The following is a 22,470-nucleotide window of genomic DNA, read 5'->3' as shown; positions in this document are numbered from 1 at the left end:
GTGATGATATGATATGATATGATATGATATGATATGATATGATATGATATGATATGATATGATATGATATGATATGATATGATATGATATGATATGATATGATATAAAACATAATATAATAATATATAATTTGAACTAGATTTTTGATACTTACAAAACCATTTCTGGAGAGAACATACATTTAGGTAAATTGACTTTTGACTTAAAACATTCTAGCTTTTGAGAAGCAGCCCTTATATGACAACTTCATGACAACTATCCCAGTTTCCACTATATTTAACTCCTGCCATTGCTGTGTCACACTGAATCGCATCTCTCTCATTTATAACAGTCAGTGATGGCAGTGAATGGACTGCTCAGAGTTCCAGAGAAAATTATGTATGTCTGCTTAAACTCATCATCATGAACATCATCACAGTGCGGATATGACTTTCAATTAGTCTGTCTTGCTTTTCTTCTTTTGTGCGATCTGAGGAAGCAAATGACCTTGATTTTCCAGCTCCACTATAGAGCAACTGCTACACATGTGAATGCTAATATTAGTGGTTTTTATTGATCCAAGCAAATATATAATTCAACAGAGCTGTAAAGAGCAGGGGAATACCACCAGTGCTCTCTTCTATTCTGATGTACCAGCAATTACATGAAATATCTCAAAGCCAGTAAAAAGCTTGTGGCAAACCATAAATCTTAGCAATCACAGTGGGGGAGCGTGAGGATACGTTTCAGGCTTTCTTCTTGAAGAATGCATTTGTAGCCTTTATCAACTTAAATGGTGTTTGTTGGCTTGTCTTTCTCTTTCTTTCTTGCTTGCTTTTTTTTAGACTTTGGGAAGTAAATCTACTCTTTTCTTTTTTATTTTCAGACAATAAAGCAGCACAGACGATGTTGTTTAGTGGGAACAATTTCACCCACCATTCTGCGTGTTTTAGGTCAGGCGTGGAACTTAGTTTAGTCACATTAAAGACAATCTGACATGCAGTAAGCAATTAACCTCTGCCTGTCTTTCTCTTTCTTTCTTGCTTGCTTTTTTTTAGACTTTGGGAAGTAAATCTACACTTTTCTTTTTTATTTTCAGACAATAAAGCAGCACAGACGATGTTGTTTAGTGGGAACAATTTCACCCTGTTATGCTTCTTTTGCTGCATTCTGCGTGTTTTAGGTCAGGCGTGGAACTTAGTTTAGTCACATTAAAGACAATCTGACATGCAGTAAGCAGTTAAACTCTGCCCTAATCTCGCTGTTCCACATGTCATTGCGCCAAGGTGACACCAAACTGTCATACTGTGATGTTCACATATCCTACTTTTATTTTTCAGGGTTGACATTTATATTTTGCTACCTCCTCTAAAAAGGCTGAAAAACATCCTTTGTGTGGGAGTTTGAGTATTTGCTTGTCAATGAAAACCTGTCCACAGACTGGATGCTTTGCACAAAGACTACGATCACAAGATAAGTATGCTGGAAATAGCAGGCAGCCACTATTTATTTTCTGCCTGACCAGATTTATTGTATTTATTGGGTCCAGAGTGACTCATGATCACCCTAGATCCGCTGGTTTTGGTTGACGTCACATTTGTTGGATATTGGAAAGGCCAATATTTGACCCATACAATTACAGTTTTATTGGGTTCACAGATATCGCATAGAGGACCACAACCTCTGCTGAAGGATGCATATAGTGATCCACAACAAGCACAACCTGATTGAACAACATTAGAGGCTCTTTCTCACTGATAAGAAATAAATTGAGGTTTGGGGGCAAAAACTTGCTGAAATGTAAAATGTGGAGGCTGTTTTTTTTATCATCTATATGTATTCTATTATCGGCCAAGTTATGCATATTGTCACATTAAAAAAAAAAGAAGCTGATACTGATTTTAAATTATGAGTTACATGTTAGTGCATTTAACATAAATGAAAAAGGGCACAACTGATTACATACTTTCTGCTATTTTTGTCTTTTGTAATATTGTATTTTGTAATAAATAAAAAATAAAAAACTAATAGCTAAATTATCATTCGAAATGCAGTGAATTTAGGCATCAAATATTATAATGTATTGGAAGAAAAAAATAATGTATTGATTTTTTCCCTTAGTTAACTGTGTGATGTTTACAGTAACTTCAATTGAGTGTTATATGACAAAGATAAGACATATAGGGGAAATGAACATGCATAAATTAAATATGCAACATTCTCTAAAAATATATCCAATAATGACCCAACATTGATAAATAAAAAATATCTCTAATGTATGGTAATGTATGGCCTGTCAGAAGAAAGAAATTGCTAACCAGCTCAACTTTAACCCTTTCATAAGTTCACCATAATGGAAAAGTTCATTTTCTGACAGTGGTATACGTTAACATTACATGGACTGATGCTAGAGAAATGACTTAAAAGGACAGTAAAGATCTGCAAACCTTGATTGTAAAGCTTCCCATCCAAAACAAGTAAGACAGAACAAAAGAAGTGTGGACATGATAAGTAGCCGTTGACTGAGCATCTCTGACACGCAAGGAAAGCCTATACTTCTCACCCACCATTAACCACTCAATCTTTTCCCTCTGCTGCTGAAGTGCCTTTTGATTTTGATGAATTTATATAACATGCATCAAAGCCTATCCTCCAGTGATGTATTAATTTATTGATTGTGCCTCTCCAATGACCGTCTCAACCAACTTTATGGTAATTAAAGCAATTAATCTGGACATGGCTGATTCTTACAACAAAACAGCCACTGTTGTTCACTTTGCAGGGTTGAAATGCTTTCAAAACAGCTGCACATGCTTTTGAAATGTAAATGGCATTGCGATTTGAATATGGGAAAGTATCACACGTGCAATATCTGATATTATGTCACGTTATCATAATTTTCACATTTACTATGCTATTTGCACTATGTTAAAATAGCAGGATTTCTACTAAGTATACTACTTGTTGCAAATAGTGGCAATTATCTGCACTTCAGTATTGTAGTACATTATAAAACAGTATGCAATAATAAGGTATTGAGTGTAAATTATAATTTTAATTTTAATAATTAAATGGATGCCACCTTATTGGTACAATAAAGCCCTCCCCACTCCTACCCTAACCTTACCTGATACTTTATTTTCAACTTTTTGATTATTTCCTTAATTTTTATTGAAAATAAATGCCTTTACGATGTGATAGGAGATTTGAAAAGGGAGAAAAAAAAAGTTTGGCAAAAGGTGGGATCGAACCCGAGTCGATCGCGTCAAAAAGCCAACGACATGCGCTTATCCATCTGCACCACTGGAGCTGATGTGTAACAACCACTTTTAACTAAATCTAAATGTAACGAATCAGCTCATGGGAAATATGAATAATTAATCATAACTAGTTATAATTAATTATGAATATTTTAGATCCGCTGTAGATATTTAGCTGACCTCTCAGGGTCAACTGTCTTGTCAATTCTAAGAACGTTAATTTCCTGGTTAAAGGAAATAACTTTCTTACTGTACAATTCTACAAAAGCTTGTAGCATAAATCTGCATGATTAAGTGACTCCAGTTATGAATTCATACAATACATTTAAACTGAGCTACTTTAATACCATCTTCAAACTTTTTACCATGACTCTGCTGTTCTTCGGCTGGTTCTTCCTTGTATACGTTGATTGACAGATGTCTCGTCCAGTCAGTGGTGAGTAATCCCAAACCAATGGCGCTGTCTCAAACTATACCTACCTCTTCCGGTTTGTCTGATTTGTCGTTGTGTTTTCTGACTTGTTATTTTGTTTTTTAGACTTGCATTTGCATTTTAATTTGTTATTTTGTTTTCAGAATTGTGATTTGTTCGGCACTTCACAGCCACCGTACTATTGATATAGAAACTGTTTCCCATTTTTACCCCATATAAAATTTGCAGTTTGCGTTGAGTATACTTGGTATCATCCTACTGTAGCAAATGTAATATCCTTGATACATATTGAAATCTTGCAGCAAACTTTTTTTTAACAGTTTTTCTCAGTCGCTTTGGTGCATTTCTCGAGTCATTCTTAATATTTGCAAAGAAATACTGTATGTGCATTTCTCAAAACAATTCATACAAATAGCCCCACACACTGGATTACTTGCAAAAGCCAGTAACTTACTCAAAATCTTTAGCTCATCTCTCAAAAGTAAGTATTTATGTCAATGAACCTGTCAGTGCCATCAGAATGAAAAGTCCTTGTGTCATTGTTTACAAACAAGATAGTCAAAATGCTTAGTCATGTTGTCAGTATAACAGTCCACTCTGTTAGTATTACCTGATGTACACTATGACAACAGTTTGGATGACAGTTACTGTATTGAAATGCAGAAGGCTGCACTTCTTATGTATGCCATATATCCATTTCAAAAGTACAAATTTACACATTACTGTATGTGGGATATTGATTGAAAGAGACTGGATAGGATTCACAGTTACACTTGGGATATTTCAGAAAACTGGTTTATCATTGGTTGATCTACGTTCTTTTCATTAGAGAAAGTCAAGATTCACCTGCACAATTCATGGCAAATTTATGCAGTTGTGCAGAACAAGGTTTCTCAGCTGTCAGTTGGAGTGTCACTATGTGATAAAGCTTCTTCATAGTTTGTACCTCTATGTCTGTCTAAATGTGAGTCACTTTGTTTACTATAATATTTAAAGCGTAAAGTGCAGCTGCTAACACATTTGTTTCATTAATGTAATGGATTATTTTTTTCATAGACACACAAGGGTCTGAATTCTTGACTACTGTGTCATTTCTGTTGAAATGGATTGTTTCTCTTAATGCTAAATATTATTTCTCACCATGTTTTAATACTAATACTGCTTATAAAAGGCAAAACTACAGTAATATTTTAGCTGTATTTACATGTCGCTAACAAACTCATAAAAAATTAACGTCAGCATGAAATCAAAAAATCTGTTTTCTAAATGCATGTTATTGATCTTATTTTGAATGATTCATCTGTGCGTGTTTATCTTTCTGACCGCAAAATCAAAAAGAAAACTCAATCTTCTTAGATGTACGCCATGATACAGAAGAAAAGATCTGACACTACATCAGTTTCATCACAACTTTAAATGTACATTACAGTTTTTTTCAACTGCTTACACACATTTTCAAAATTTTGCCTCTTATTTTCAAAACTTTACACACAAATCCAAGAATTGCACACACAAAATGCAAAATGCCTCACATCTCTTGCAAAATGAAGCACTGCATTCAAAATATCATAAACACTTCTCAAAAGCAAACATTTGCAAACACCTTTGCCATAATATTAATTCCTATTAGATTTTTGTATGCTACAGAATTGTGTATTGTGTTTTGCAAAAAGTGTTTTGTGAAATTAAAAACTGAGTCAAAGGCCGAGAATTAGCAAATGGTTTTGCAGATTTGGTGTGTGGTTCTGGTGTTTGAGTGTCGGGTTTCAGAAATTATGTGACAAGTAACGATTTTGTGTGTAAGCAATTGAAAAAAAAACAACTGTAAAATGTAAGTAAAAATAAAATGTAAAATACAAATATATAACTGTGTACATCATGTTACCAAAAATGACAAAAACAACAATTACTACAATAAAAAAAGGTTCAAAATATTAATAAAAACAAATTATTTAAATCATACTAAAATAACACTGGCATAGAGCTATATATTTGACCTTTTATTTTCATTTTAATTAAATTCTTATATACATTTAGATGTAGGAGAAATTATGAAACAATTAGCTGAATGACAGTTTGGCTTGACTTTAGCATTTGGCTAGTAGGTTTAAGCCCACTAGCTATATAACATAAGACATAATAATACAACTAACTAACTAACAACTAAATGTGTACAAAAGAAAACTGAAATCATCAAGCTATTTTTTGGGGGAAAATTAGTCTTAAGGAAATGGGTAAAATTGAAATTTCTTCTTCAATAGCATCAGTTTATACAGTACATTGAGAAAAAAAAGTAGTTCTTTGTGCAACTTCAAAAGGTTCTCCTATGGCATTAGACTGTCAAACCCTGAGTGTGTGTATGAGTGTGCTTACACTGTGTACGTAAGTGTGAGTGGGTGTCGAGATGTTGTCAGTGTGTTATGGAGCTGTCCTACATGACTAGGAACTGACTGCACACCCACAGAGGCCTTTGGAAACATCTACAGCATCCAGCATTGGACCTTGCTGAAGATGATATCCCTAAGCCGGGACCTATCTGTCAGTCTGGGCCCAATGGGAACCACAGTGAGACAGAAGGTCAGTAGAGCTCCTGACAGGAGCTTCAAACAATGCCTTTCTCTAGAAACCATCTTCCTGACTGTGCTCTGCACTGTCCATCCTCTTCCCTTGCTCAACAACAATTCCCTGACAGCAACATCCTGAAGTTTCTAGAAACCCTTTGCAAAAGTTTCTGGACTTTTCTGAGATGCACAAGAGTGACTGTTCCCTAAAGCCACTCATAGAGTGTCTGTCCTATAAGGGAGGACAAAGAAAAGTGTCTCTCTCTGTGTGTGTGTGTGTGTGTGTGTGTGTGGAGCTTCAAACAATGCCTTTCTCTAGAAACCATCTTCCTGACTGTGCTCTGCACTGTCCATCCTCTTCCCTTGCTCAACAACAATTCCCTGACAGCAACATCCTGAAGTTTCTAGAAACCCTTTGCAAAAGTTTCTGGACTTTTCTGAGATGCACAAGAGTGACTGTTCCCTAAAGCCACTCATAGAGTGTCTGTCCTATAAGGGAGGACAAAGAAAAGTGTCTCTCTGTGTGTGTGTGTGTGTGTGTGTGTGTGTGTGTGTGTAACAAATGGTGATATGTTAGTTAAGTTGTGCAGCCCTGAGCAGTGCAAAGAATCCATGGTGAATGTATGAAGGTAATCACAGGGATTGAAGAATTCTGAGCTTTAGGAATATCACAAAACAAGTGTGTTATCTATGGAAGCTCATTTCCAACAAAATGAAAAAGAAAAAGGAAATTGCAACTTTTATCTCACAATTCAGATTTTTCTTTCTCACAATTCTTTCTAGAAATTCTCAGTTTATATCGCTATTGCTTGCTATTCTGACTTTTTCTCAGAGTTCATTTTGAGTTTACATCTCGCAACTCTGTTTTTTATTTTCCACCACAGAATAACAAAAAGTAAATGTGACTTTTAGCTTACAATTCAGACTTTTTCTTGCAATTGCAAGTTTATATCTCACAATTTAGTCTTTTCATCTTGTAATTCTGACCTTTTTTCTCAGAACTGTGCATTTGTATCTTGCAATTCTACTTTTATATCTCGCAATTCTGAAAAAAGTCAGATTTCTCTAATGTAAACTCAAGAAAAAGTCCGAATTGTAAGATAAAAAGTCAGTTACCTATTTTATTTATTATTTTTTTCCTGTGGCAAAAACAAGCAATCATAAGTTATCATATATTAATGATAAAAGATTATTATTATTAGTTTTAACCATAATGAAGAGGAGAAATCAAAAGCATTGTCTGCACAAACTAGTGTCAGAAAGCTTTCCAGCTCAGAAAAATTAGATGTGCATACTAACACCTCATAAATAATAAATAAACAAATTATAATCCCCCCCCCCCAAAAAGAAGTTAGAAGTAGCTATATTTGCAGTATGCAGTATTTTTAGGTAACATTTTGAAACGGTGAAATGGCATTTTGGTTATAAAACAAAATGATGAACCTGCTATTCTGCTTAAAAAAATGGCTTGACATCTTAAACATCCCATTAGAATCTGAACTGTTAAACATACTTAGTTAATGGCAACAGCACAACATAAGAGAAGGACATGCTATGCATAATTCATTTTCTAAATCCGCCGCAATTATTCCCCCAAGCAACATGCAGATATTAAATAAGAAACTGCCATTTTCGCCGTTTGGGAATATGCGATAGGTCGACCTACGCTGAGTTGTTTATTGGCTTCTTTAGGGAAAGTGAAGCACTTGTGGGATTTGGTGGGGAGAAGTATCATGTTTATGACAGTAGTACAGTTTTGTATAATCCCTTCTTAGACTAACCAGCGCTGTTGCTGGGTGAATCCATTCGTTCTGCTAGCTGATTCAACCCGAAGTGAATGGACTCCTAAAATCTTGCATATACCAGATAACTCAGCATACACTGTTCTTTAATCCTAAAAACAGCATCCACCACATGTGCCATGCTAATCTACCTTTGATTTACTCAGTTTATGAGGTAATGAGAAGCATGGTGAAGCCATTTGCAACCTGTATTAAGTTAATCAAATGCCAAATGGGAGATGTGTTCATTAAGTGAGCTACATTTGATGTGCAATACATACAATAATTAATCGAACAGTTTGAAGCAAATTTGAATTTTCTCTTAAGGAAGGCCTTGTAGGAAATGTAGGAAACCTGTTTAAATGTCGAGTCTTTGTGAGACTGAAGGATATATCAGAATATGTGTGCAGAGTGTAATCCTCTTTATAAAACCCTTAGTGCCCGGTAAGTGAGTGCAATTTATTGAAGCAAAAAACCAATTCACTGAAAAAACACCTTCATTTGTTGTTTATTGCTATCTGTCACATTCAAACTGCAAAAGTGCCTTATCGGAGTACAGGCGCTGGGAGCTTTAGCAACTAATTGAGCCCCTAAATGGACAAAACCCCAGTGAAAATTTCCATTGGCAGACTCTGATGAGGATAACAATGTTGCCAGGTTGATTGTTGGTGGTACCATGTATCAAATAACACCACGGAACTTTGAGCCAGTTTCTAATTAACATAATGGAAGAGTTCAGCTAATCAAGCTGTGAATTAAAGGATGAGGAACACAGGAGTTTTATACTGCCAGACCTCTTGACTTTTAAATACTGAATTTACTGTTGTAAACACGATCAATCATGGAATGTTTAACCTTTTGCTCCAACTAAAGTGCTTATGTGAACGCTTAGTACTACTAAAATAATACTGGAATTATTTTAAATCATAAAGAAAAAAAATTACAGAAATGCTAGTATTTTTCCCATTAACAAAACCACAACAACAACGATTCAACCAATTTCCACTGAACTAAATCAAGTCCCGTCCTGCATTTCTTTCGTCATTCAAGTAGTTTCAATTGAATATACCTCACAATAGAGAAGAATCTTTTATGCCGACTTGAAACTGAAGCATTATCTAATATCACGTCAATTTGAGACTCCCAAAGGACAAGTGAAATACAATCACAAGCTCCCATTCATTTTATTGCCTCGTCTGATTTGCTACAAACTGCTCATTCATGATTCTGTCTCCATCCTGCAAACATTTCACACTTCTTTTCACATACGTCCCCAATCAATATTATTTTCCTTTATTCTGTACCTTTACACAACCATCATCAATCCTTTCTTGCCACTGTATAAAATGCCGTTTTGTTAACAAAATGTGAATTATTTTTACAAAAATACTAAAAAATTTAATTGCACACTATAAAAGGTGCATATAAGTGTGTAGTGTTAGGAAAATATACATTACACATGACATTTCTTCAGAACTTACTTGCAAATACCATTAAAGCATAGAAATTTTGACAAATATATATTTTGTAGCGTGATGCTAAAGGCTACACCATCACAAGTGTTCCCCATTTAAAGCACTTTAGTCTTATAAAAACGTCTCGGGTTACTTATGTAACCATGGTTCCCTGAGGGGAACGAGACACTGCGTCCTCTAGGGGTCGCTATGGGGAACGCCTCGTCGTGACCCGTGTCTGAAGCCTACATTGAAAAAACACCAACTTGTTTCGCCGGCGACAGCCATGACGTCACTACCGTCGCAACTAGTACAAAATAGGCGCCGGTAGCGCACATCATCACTTCTTCGTCTGAAGCTTGTGTCCGCAGCATGGCACAAAAGCTAGAGGACGCAGTGTCTCGTTCCCCTCAGGGAACCATGGTTACATAAGTAACCCGAGACGTTCCCTTTCGTGGAACTTCGAACTGCGTCCTCTAGGGGTCGCTATGGGGAACGGTATACCCACGCCGCCATGCTGAGGGGAGTGCAAGCCAGAACCATGGCGCTATGGGAGTTGCCTCTGTCCTGGACTTTACATTACTCCCTATGGCCAGAAGCCTAGGCTGCCAAGGGACATTACTAGAGCCTCACAGTGTGCAGGTCCCACTGGGACAAGATTGGTAGTAGAACCCAGGCTACCAATAGTCTACCATGGGAATCAGTCTCTCGAGATTGACCTCTGGTGTAATGAGGGCGGCTGGCTCGGTGCCCAGAACTGCGGGATGGCAGGGGCCACCGTACCAGCTGTGCCATAAAAAGCCTCCTCGGAGGTGGCGCCAGGGCCTAGAATCATGAAGGATTTCTTCCAGGGAATACGACCAAGAGCCTACTTATAGATAGCTAGCGTCTCTTCCACAGGGGGCATCATCCCATAGCCGCTTTCGCGCATTGACTCGATATTCGCATAACTCGTACATTCTCCTCCGTGCCTCAGCAGTGGCGGGTCCCGAGCCACGGGAAACCGATGGTTCTCCCTCTCCACTCGAGAAGAGAGACAAACGAGATCGGAGCTTTTTCAGCGAAAAGCTTTCACAATGCACGCAGATTGCCTCCTCGAAGACATCTCAAGCAACTCAAGACATCTCAAGCAACTAATCATTGCTATATATATATATATCTCCATATTATGTATGCAACCTACATGTGACTTATCAGGTCTTAATCATTTATTCACAGTGCACGCAGATTGCCCGCTCGAGGACATCGCGTGCGTGCTCCTCGCCCAAACAAACAACGCATAGATCGTGTGAATCATCGGGTGTCAGAAACCGCTGACACGGATGTACACACTTTCTAAACGCTCCGCTAGTACTCGCCATAGTAGGAAAAAAAATACTCTTACTTTGCTTTTGGAATGCACGCTTCAAACAGAACGGTCAGTGAAGACGAAGAAAGTGGTGATGTGCGCTACCGAAGCCTATTTTATACTAGTTGCGACGGTAGTGACGTCATGGCTGTCGCCGGCCAAACAAGTTGGTGTTTTTTCAATGTAGGCTTCAGACACAGGTCACGACGAGGCGTTCCCCATAGCGACCCCTAGAGGACGCAGTTCGAAGTTCCACGAAAGGGAACACCTGTGGCGACTTTTAACAACAGTCAGCCATGTTTTCTGTTTATCTTTATGAATAGAAATACCCTGCTGTCCATATATGGTAATGGAAGGGCGGATATCCTAGTATGGAATCAATCATATGATGCATATCACTCTTCTTCACTGGTAGGAAGGAACAGCTTAAGCATGGCCTACAGCTGTGTGTTATGGCTATTTGTTTGTCCAAGACATAGGCTAATCAATATTTGTCAGTCGGATGCTGTTCGACATGCAGAAAAACAGAATGATACTGGCAGCAATCCTCATTAACTTAAAGCAGCACTATGTAACTTTTTCTCTGTTCAAAATCTGCAAAATTTATATAATGAGCGAGTACATCATGAATTAATTTTCCAAACCGAGTTTTTGTCTTATTCCGAATCACTACAGTACACTTATAATAAGTACTTATATTTGGACTATTGTAGCCTGGTCGGGTCGTCACCGCTGCGGAGTAACACATACCTGCATGAATCGCCATAGACATAAACTTAGAGAAGTAGCTCCGGTTGAAATGTTCTTCCGCGGGATGTGTGCAGTTCTGTTTATTAACCGCTATAGTGCCAAAAGTTACATAATGCTGCTTTAAGTGAATGAAATGTAATAATCAGCAATATGCATTGTAGGATATCAGACCGAATCAGACAATCTAAGATTTGGTCAAACATGGTTGAAACATTAGGAGCACAAAAATTCCACAGAGGCCCAAGACAACAGGATGTCATAAATCAGACCCGAGCATTAGCCAGTCTGAAGCAAGCCTAAACCCCTCTGTCACAGAACAGTTTTCAACATTAACACAAAAGAACACATTGACAATTCCAAGGAGATTGTCAATTTTGGGGCAAGTTATCAAGAATAATGGTCAAAAGAGATGCACAGCGTGACCGCCACATGGAAACATGTGATAGTGATCGCAAGCTCTACGGATTGACTTCTCCCCCCACCTCAATCTGGCCGTCTCAGTGATCAGCGGTAAAACAGTGATTCTGTCCTAATTCCCTTACATATTAATGGTGGAGTTCCCTTTAAAATCTTAAATGATTCCCTTTGAGCTAAATTGACCTGTTTCCCTTACAGCATTCACTCGCATGGCTTTATTGATAACACTTTAGTATAGGGACCAATTCTCACTATTAACTAGCTGCTTATTAGCATGCATATTATTAACATACCAGCTATATATTAGTACATATAAAGCACATATTCTGCATGGCCATATTCTACATCCCTAATCCTACCCAATACCTAAATTCAACAACTACTTTACTATCTATCACTAAGCAGCACATTTTTATTGTTTTTATTGTAAACAAGTTTATTTAGGCAAAATTTTGTGAGAATTGAACCTTAAAATAATGTGTGACTGCTTTATTTGAATGTTTCGGCATGACATACCATGACAGCGAGTTTTAGAAATATGTGTGACAACCTTGAGGCAACAGAAGGACTGGATTAGGAAAGACGCATCCTCACTAGGATGTGTCCTTCCGTTTGAGAAGCACCCCAATGATTAGCTCTATTGAACTGACAAGGCAATGAATAGAAGTTGATTCCCTTTGATGGAGTCAATTCCATCCTTTGGAATCGATTCTCGATTCCTAACGTGCCGGAATGGATTCTTTTTGGAAACAATTCCCAGCTCTAACAGTGCGTTTGCGCATCATAAATGAACAGTTCCACTCTAAATGCACATCTGGTCAGCATAATTTAATGGGATATGCACCAGAATTATGACTAATTCTCTAAAGTATGTGACGTAAACAGAAAAATCGATCAATCTAAATATGGATTAAAAGCCGTAATGGAACACTAGACATTACATATTTACCAGAATGAACAGGTTAGTACTGTCCAGCTTTGATTTGGCATGTTCTGATGCATACACTAGACTCAAACTGATATATTAGTGTCATTGAATTATATTTATCAAACAACACTGGTCAGATCTTGAAGTGGAAGTCTTATACCTTGATATACTGTATAGTATGTTTATTTATGACAGTTGAGTTTGCAATACATGTACAAATAGACCTCAGGCCATGCGTGGGGATCATTCTGCACCAACAGGGGTGGTGCTACAATCATTTTGTGCCTTAGAAAGCCATCCAATAGGAGATATTGGTTGAGGAAAGGTCAATGCGTGGTGCTTTCGAACAAAGTGCACTGAGGCGCAGATTGTGAGGGAAGATGATTTCACATCCCTGAAGTATCTCTGTTTGTATTGGTGTGTGGGTGTGATTGTGTTTATCTGTCCTTTTTGAGATGCACAGTGTAGGAGGCTACAAGACCAAAGAAGGTTATTGTTTTGTTTAGCTTTTGTTTTTGTCAAGCACTGGTTTTGCACGTACTGTTTTTTCAAATACTGGTTTTGCAATTGCAAGATATAAAGTCACAATTTTTAGAAAAAAGTCTGAATTGTGAGATAAAAAGTCACAATGATCTTTTTTACATTTTTTGTTCCGCGGTAGAAATAAGCTTCCATAGCTTTTAGCCAAAACATCTGTGTTTCTTTTTGTTTTTTTTTACTTCACTAAACATTTTAAAAAGGACATTAATAGCGCAAACCTTTAAAAAAAGAAAAAAATCACAGAAATGTCATTGAAATTATCCATTGTAATGAAATTCATACATTTTAAGTGTGATTTGAGTTTTAAATTCTTTTTGGAGCCACTATATATACAGTACAAACTTGATATCATGGTGCCTGACCTTAGTTAAACCTCATTTGTTTTTTGTTTTGGTTAAGTTTTTTTCCAGATATTTTTAATATTGTTTATCAAAATCCTGCATGACCAATCAGTTTTCCATTTTAAATCTGAACGAATGTTCTCTCTCTGCCGTCTGGCCTCCTGACAAAAGGGGCAGGTTTCTGTGAGGCTGGATAAATAAAACCCTTACGCTGTAGCTATATGCTATGGTCAAAGAGCCCTTTTCCCAAGTCCAGCACTTCACCTGCTGAAAAGAGATATGCGTTCTTATGAGTGCAGCGCCACAGTTAAAGGGATTTGAGCTGCTTTCATTAATGCTCCATCACTGAGCAGGAGAAGCTTTTAGAGCCAGCTTGGGTTTATCTCGCTGATTGAATCATTCTTTGAATGTGGAAACGCTCAGCTAGGAGAAAAACCTGAGGTGCCATCTTTCCATGCTTCTTTCTCTTCAGCTCTCTTTACCTTGGTTTTGCTCTCTCTTTCTCTCTCTCTCTCTCTCACACACACCACACCATTTTTCAAACCGAAGATTTTATCAGTCTGGTTTTCTCGCAACCAGAGCAATAAAACAGACAAACCCTCCCTCTCGTCGGTTTAGATTTCTACTCCAAGGTGCAAATGTATCATAGTCAGTGAACTTTAAAGAACTCAGAATTAAACTTCATACGTGGGGCCCATTTATCAAAGCAGCCTACATTTGTTATTGACTTGTAGGCCCTTGCAGGCCTTTTCAAAGTTTTCAGAAACAAATTGACCAATCACACAAACCAGAAAACACATTTTTAAAGCTAAAATTATAAAAAATGTTTTTGAAAGATGTTTTTCAAAGTAATCCTTCACAAATCATTCTAATATGCTGATTTGGTGCTCAAGAAACATTTCTTATTTTTATGTTATGTGGATTTTTTTCAAAAGTGTTTTTATTTGAAATCTGTTTTTAAATCTATTTTTCAGTAAAGACATTTAATTAAAAATGTCTTTACTGTCACTTTTGATGAATTTAGTCATTTAATGTGACCTTTCTGTAAATTGTTCTTAATTATAATATAAATGGCATATATTACATTTAAATTACATTCAAACCATTTGAGTAATTGAATAAATTGGGAATGCATGGCTAAAATGGCTTTTAGTGCCCAAATACTTATTTTCTTTAATGGAACCCACTGACTGCTTTTCTGATCGATACTTTGAGAAATGAATATCATTAATTAATAACATTAACTTTTTAATAAATTTACTCTGTAGGGGTTGTTGTTATTTTTCTTGAACTTAACATTTAGCAGATGGATTTCATCCAAAGCAGCATACAGTACACTAATTGCAGAGACAATCCCCTAGGTGTACTTTAGGGTTAAGTGCTTTGCCTATGGACACAATGGTAACAGAGTGTGATTGTTTTCTCATTAATGCTCCCATTTCTTTGGACACCTGGGATTGTACCTCTAGCCCTTGTGCTTGCTGTACAGATCCTTAACCATTACACCACTGCCCATTTCTACTGCATTACCCAGTGCATTATCAATGTAAGTGTAATTAAAAGACACTTTGCTGGAGCTGTGGCGCAGCGGTAGCGCATCAAAGTTATGTCTGTGTTGCGATGTGCTTGTCATAGTATATTTATGCGCAAAGTGCATCTGCTTACACTGAAGTGAACTCAGAAACCCTGCAGGAAAGAGCTGCTGAGGGAATATGACAGTATATCAATCATTTGTCACCACCAGTGAGATTTACCTGTTATTTTAAACCTGAGAAGTTCCACTCTCCCATTTAATCCAGTGTGTGGAAAGGTGTTATAACCCCAGAGATTATACAGCAGATTTGAACACTTTCATGGCCATTGGATTAACCTACCTGAGTCCATGAAGTCATTGTTGAGGTTGATCCAGGACTCTTTGCTCTTACGTAGACTCTCCTCCATGGCTTTGATATCTGCGAAGGGGCAGTTACAATCAGGGAACTTTGCAGAGCAGCGGCACCAACAGTCATTGTTGCGGCACAGAAGCTCGCCCTCTGAATTACATGCCACATAACTGAGGGCCGCCTCCACAAAACGATTCCGCAGAAACTCAGGAAGCACATCCTGTAGACCTGTGCATGTGGGAAGAGAGAAAAATCAGTTTACTGCCATGTTAGACTCTGTGAACTAAACTGAAATCTGATTCTAAGACCAGATAAGAGATTTTGTAAGCTACATAGCACTGTTTGTCTGCTGCTAGGTTGGTAAACAAGTTCAGAATGGTGTTTGGATGTGCTAATATGTTTGGCCAACATCTCAAATCCCCAATAGGTCTGAGATTCCCGTATGGACGGTTGAAAAAAATCAATTTCTGAGTCATATGACACCATTATGAACCCACCCATCATCTGCCCTCTGGCTATCCTCTCCTCTCTCAGCACTCTGTCTGTCTCTCTACCCACTTAACTCTCAATGTAAAATGTTTTCTATTTTAAGTATCCATTTAGAACAATACAGTAATGCAGTGGCATGAGGTGGACCTCTGAAATGACAAGGGAAAGTGGAATTTTTGCATGGTAAATTGGTAATTCAGTGGTAAATTGGAATATACCACTGCTCAAAAGTTCAGAATTGGTTAGATTTTTTAAATAATGGTTTTGTATTTTTATATATTTTGAAATGTAATTTATTCCTGTGATGGCAAAGCTGAATCAACAAGCCACTAACACTATAATATTTAATATATTCATATTTAATATTTACTATAATGTTTATATTACTTTTTCATTAAACCTACCAGCAACATATGCATAACACAAAAAACTATGTATATAATTTGTGTAGCTTTTATTTATTACTGTGTGTGGGTGTGTGTATATATATATATATATATATATATATATATATATATATATATATATCGACAGATCTACTTCAGGTATCATGATATCATGAAGTACATGGAGGTGCATCTTTAATCTTTAATTTAACTAATTTCATAACAGACGCACTAAACAGTTCAACATTTCAAAGTTCAAGCTGCAGTGTAATTTCAGGTGCATTTTAATTAAGACTTGACTTTAGGTGGTGAACCAGATGTAGACTGTTTGTGAACGTGATACTGTATGTGTGTGTATTATCACACTCAGGGCTTTTTCTTTATTTATTTCTGTCTAAAAAAACTTTTAAAACCTTTGCTTCCCAGACTGTTAAAAACACCACTGCAATAAAGACACATTACTATTGATTCATAGTCCCGATTTGGCTTGGCAATACAGGACAGGCTGCGTTGAGAAACAGACAGGATTTAAAGTGGGTCAGAGAGGCAGGCAGCCTGACTGCTCTAACAGCATCAGTGATGGGAGTCCTATTTGGGACGGTGAGGTCTGCTATGTCAGCGCAGTAATGGGGTAATGGGATGAATAAAGACCAACAATCTCCGTGGCAAGGTCATTCGGCCGTAAAATATATATATATCGACAGATCTACTTCAGGTATCATGAGGGTCATAAGTACATGGAGGTGCATCTTTAATCTTTAATTTAACTAATTTCATAACAGACGCACTAAACAGTTCAACATTTCAAAGTTCAAGCTGCAGTGTAATTTCAGGTGCATTTTAATTAAGACTTGACTTTAGGTGGTGAACCAGATGTAGACTGTTTGTGAACGTGATACTGTATGTGTGTGTATTATCACACTCAGGGCTTTTTCTTTATTTATTTCTGTCTAAAAAAACTTTTAAAACCTTTGCTTCCCAGACTGTTAAAAACACCACTGCAATAAAGACACATTACTATTGATTCATAGTCCCGATTTGGCTTGGCAATACAGGACAGGCTGCGTTGAGAAACAGACAGGATTTAAAGTGGGTCAGAGAGGCAGGCAGCCTGACTGCTCTAACAGCATCAGTGATGGGAGTCCTATTTGGGACGGTGAGGTCTGCTATGTCAGCGCAGTAATGGGGTAATGGGATGAATAAAGACCAACAATCTCCGTGGCAAGGTCATTCGGCCGTAAACCTCTGTCATGAACTGCAGGCACGCTACAGACAGGGAATCAATGCGGCTATTGTGGAATTCTCCTGCCTGATTAGATATTTTGATAGCAGGCAAAAGAAGAATTTACATTTGCCCAGAAAACAAATTATCAATTATTTGAGAAATTGTAACAAAGCGGTAACAAGATGGAACAGTTGTAAACAGGGTCAAAATTTTATTTTTTTTGCCACACTTGCCAATGGCAGGTGAACTTATCAGTAAAAAAGTCATATTTTTATTTTTCATGAATCTGTATTTTGAATTTGCCTTAAAAAAGTAATAATTCTATCATATCTATCTTATATAATGTACAGTGCAAAATAATTGTAAGATTTTTAAGTGTTTTTGAAAAAAGATTCATTTATTTGATAAAAAAATACTGTAAAAACAGTAATATTCTGAATTAATATTACAAGTTAAAATAGCTGTTTTCCATTTTAATATACAAATATAATTTATTTCTGTGATGACAAAGCTAAAATTTTAACAGCCATTACTCCAGTTTTCAGTGTCACATGATGCTAATATCATTTTAATATGCTGATTTGGTCCTTAAGAAACATTTCTTATTACTTTCATCAATGATGAAACCTGTTGTGCTCCTTAATATTCTTGTGGAAACTTTTTTCAGAATTATTTAATGAATAGAAGGTTTAAAAGAACAGTATTTCTCAGAAATTGTTTTTATAACAATGTAAATGTCCATACTTGCACATTTAATCAGTTTAATGCATACTTGTCTAAGATAATGAATTTCTTACAGAAAAAAAAACATTTTAAATGATAATGGTTGCAATTTCTAATAAAGTTCCCAGCCAAACTTGATAATAACATGTAAAAAAAAATCCACACAAACAATTTGGAGAGCAGAACCCCCTCTATTAATTTTTTTTAGATGTGATCTCCTAAGGCCTCCTCATCAATACTCACCTATGAATTACTCATGAAAGCATTCAGTGCTGAATACATGAATCCACAAGCCGTTCCACCACGTGAAAGATTCAGATTTCACAGCCCAGCTGTGGGTGCTGAACACCTGCTAATTATATTATCTGAGAAAACGCTCTTCACAGCTTTACCAGGTCTGACATCCTCCAAGAAAGAATCAATGCCTTTTGCCTTCATATTCAGCCTTTTTGAGTTCCCTTCCCAGTGTGAATATTTATGATGTGTTCCTCAGTATTTATTCGTCGGATTGTGAAAAACAAGAGACGTAATTAGATGCAGTCTTCGTCTTAAGCTTTGGCTTCTGCTGGGTAGAGAGCCAACAGTGTGGGGAGCCTCACAAAAGAGACCGACTTGGATGGCTTTCATACCGGAGACTGCTGAATAGCTGCTCTTGTGCCCCCTCCTCCACAGTCTTTTTAAAGCGAACGAGAGGAATCTTTCCTGTGGATTATTTCAGTCCTCTATGGTATTGACGGCTTGATGTCCTAATTTTAAAGGGTCTACATTCTACTCTCTAAAAGGACATGGCACTTTGATTGAAAATATTCAGGGAAGCCCCAAGAAGTGAATGAAAGAATGCAGAAAGAACCGATACAAACATGCACAAATATAGGCCAAACTCCTCTCTCTCCAACTGTTTCCCCCTTACATTTTCTTCCCCAAGTACTCAGCAAAAGATAAGCTTTGGTGCCGAACCCTATGGCTAGCTCATTAAAGTAGTTACACGAATCTGTGCAGCAGGAAACTTGCTTCAGGAGATGGCAGTATTAAGTGGGTTGATCATTTAAATGTCAATGTCAAGAAGGCAGTGGAAATTGGCGCAGGCCACATGTATAATTAGCAACGGCTAGAGGCTTAAAAACCTTCCTTTTTGCTCCTTTCAGTCCTGTTTCTTTCTCTCTTCTTTTTGTTGTTCCGACCACCTCTGACTTGTGGTGACACTGCTGTCACGAGAGTGTGAGGTGCATTAATGCAAGTCTAATTGCCTGTATTTTGATAACTCTTCACTTGCTTGTTGAAAATGTGAAGACAAGTGATGCGTTTCTCAGGTCTGTCGCAGCCAGACTTTTGACTTGGTCTGCATTGCAACGTATTCTGGTCAAGAACTGCCCACAGGAAATTTGACTGACATATAAATATACCAATTAAGGTTTGAGGTAACACGCTACAATAAGTAAAGTAATTAGTTAACATTAGCAAACTACATTATTTAACATGAACTAAAGTTGTATGTTTTAATATTAGTTAATGGAGCTGAGCTAACATGGACAATCCGTGTATCATTCGATCATTCGTTTTTTGATTTAATATTGAAAGTAGAAAAATGAGAAAATAGCTCCTCTTTCAAAAAACGAAAAATGAGAATTCAGCTTAAATTTTCGTTTTTCGTTCATGGGTGGACAAATTAATAAACAGCTTGAATATTCGATTTCTACACGTGGGCGGGAATTGAACGCCCCTTTCTGCTGATTGGTCAGCCGAAGGTCAAACCTGAACCATGCCATCATCAGTTGTTCTGCAGTATCACGCAGCAGAATAATAGTCCTCCACTGCTGCAGTTGTATGGACTAATAACCCATGTTATCAATTTCAAATTTTTCTCATCAAACAGACTAATGAATAGCTCGACACAACTCGTACTGGGGCAGAGTCTAGACAGGTCTTTTTTCTGTGTAGACCAGCAGTTCTTAAAGTGATAGGGGGTCCGAGAAATAATTTGCTATAGCCTAAAGTATTTCCAGACTGTAAAGTCGCTTTTTTTTATCATGATACATAGGCCTACTGTGATTTATTCCAAAGTGAATTATATGATGCATTTAACGCTTATATGAAGCCTTTTAAAAGACAAGTATTCGCTGTGGTTGATGTTTGTGGCATGCGCCAGAAAGATGCTCGAGGAGACCGAGACGCGCTAAAGCTGCGCATTCTGTTGTTCTCTTTATTTTTCAAAGGCATGACATTTTGTAGTTATTTTGAACGTAACATTACACAATTAAAAATATAAATTTTACCATACGACTATAAATGACAGAGTAGCCTATTAAGTTATTTCCCCTCGATGGGGAAAAAATCCAAGTGAACATCAATCAGTACTCAATATTAATTTAAACTGCTTTAAATATGACTGTTGCTTATTTCCTGTGCACTTCAATACTGGTCTGCGCTTGACTGTAGTCGCGTCTGTCTGTTTATTGAGTTTAATTAGGCTAACCCATCACAATTTATTGGAACTGTGTGAACTAGAGTGACTACTCACCTTAATGTTGTTCTCACAGCTCACGCTGCGCACAAGTGCATATCCTTTTGAGATATCAATTATAATCAATTTTAATAAAACACAAGACTACATTAATATAACTCTAACAGTAGGCTATTTAATATCTGTTGTTCTCCGGTTGTCAGTCAGAATGACAGTACTTGCGTGAACATAGGCTTATATAGGCTATACCCAAGCAAATGTATTATTCTTTTCTTTTTGTCTTAGTGTTTCAAATATTTATTTTGAAACAAATTAATTAATCAATTTCTTAAAAAAAAAAAAGACTTGAGGTGAGCAGGGTAGGCTAAGACAGCTGTCATATCATACCCTGCCATGCCCAGCTGATGCAATAAATATAATTTATATCTACACAGAAGAAAGCCCTGTCTAGACTCTGCCCCAGTATGAGTTCTGTCCAGCTATTCATTAGCCTGTTTGATTGATGAAAAAAGATTAAAAGTAGTTGCAATAAATGCATTAAGAATCCATTCAACTGCAGCAGCGGAGGACTATTATTCTGCTGCGTGATACTGTGGAAGAACTGATGAAGGCACGGTTCAGTGTTGAACTAATTTTCGGGGGAAGTTGCTAAAGGAAAGTCAAATTGTTGCTAAAAGTTGATAAATTACATTGTGATGTCATTGCACAATGACATTATTACATAATGATGATGCAAAATTACATAAAATCTCAGGAAACAAATATTTTATGTGTTAATTTAGATTTGTTCATAAAATAAAATAATGTAATATAATATTAAAATATAAATAACTGTATTTTTAAATACAACATTGAATTATTGAACATTTACACATTTTTTAACAATTACAATTTAAGTTTTTTTTATTAGCTAGTAAACTAGTAAAACTACACATTCTGAACAATTATAGTTTTAAGCAGTGTATTAGCAGTTAGTATAATAATAGGGCACAATCTATGTTAATATGAAGGAATTTTCCATATTGATTTTTCAGGGGGTTTTTTTACCTGCATTTTAAATTACGCATAGCATTTTGTGTTTTCGGGTTACAGGGTTACAATGGATAATGAATAATGGATAACGGATAATGTCCTGGAAAATAACTAGTACCTTTTCCATTTTTCTAGATATTTTTTTTACAGTGTACTAACTGATCAACAATCACAGGTACAAGCTACTAACAAGGTGTATCATAAATGAACAATTATTCAAATATTCAATTATTATTATTAAATTAAACAATTGCAAATAGCAATAACTTAATTCATGTGAATTGTGTAATGCTAGGCATCTTTGGTTTCCTTATTTTGTGTGATTTAGATGGAAAATGTGTGCCTTTTTATCGTTTGAGTCACTTATCAAAAGTTGCTAAAAGTTGCCAAATAAATTTTTAAAACAGCAAAATTTGTTGCTAGGTGCTTTTGGAAGAAAAAGTTGCTAGGGTAGTGTGAAAAGTTGCTAAATTTAGCAA

At 36.6% G+C, this 22,470-nt stretch overlaps 1 protein-coding gene across 1 annotated transcript in view; it reads right to left on the bottom strand.

The window, feature by feature from the left end:
• LOC107562711 (BMP/retinoic acid-inducible neural-specific protein 3-like) overlaps positions 1-22,470 on the bottom strand; it is a 78,505-nt gene that overhangs the window by 24,297 nt on the left and 31,738 nt on the right. Inside the window, exon 5 of the mRNA XM_016247403.1 lies at positions 15,667-15,903. Coding sequence (XP_016102889.1) covers positions 15,667-15,903 — 237 coding nt within the window. The remainder of the gene's footprint in view (positions 1-15,666; positions 15,904-22,470) is intronic.

This window comes from Sinocyclocheilus grahami, unplaced genomic scaffold, assembly GCF_001515645.1.
Source record: "Sinocyclocheilus grahami isolate Dianchi unplaced genomic scaffold, SAMN03320097.WGS_v1.1 scaffold834.1, whole genome shotgun sequence".
Classification (NCBI taxonomy): domain Eukaryota; kingdom Metazoa; phylum Chordata; class Actinopteri; order Cypriniformes; family Cyprinidae; genus Sinocyclocheilus; species Sinocyclocheilus grahami.
This window is presented reverse-complemented; position numbering and strand designations above follow the sequence as displayed.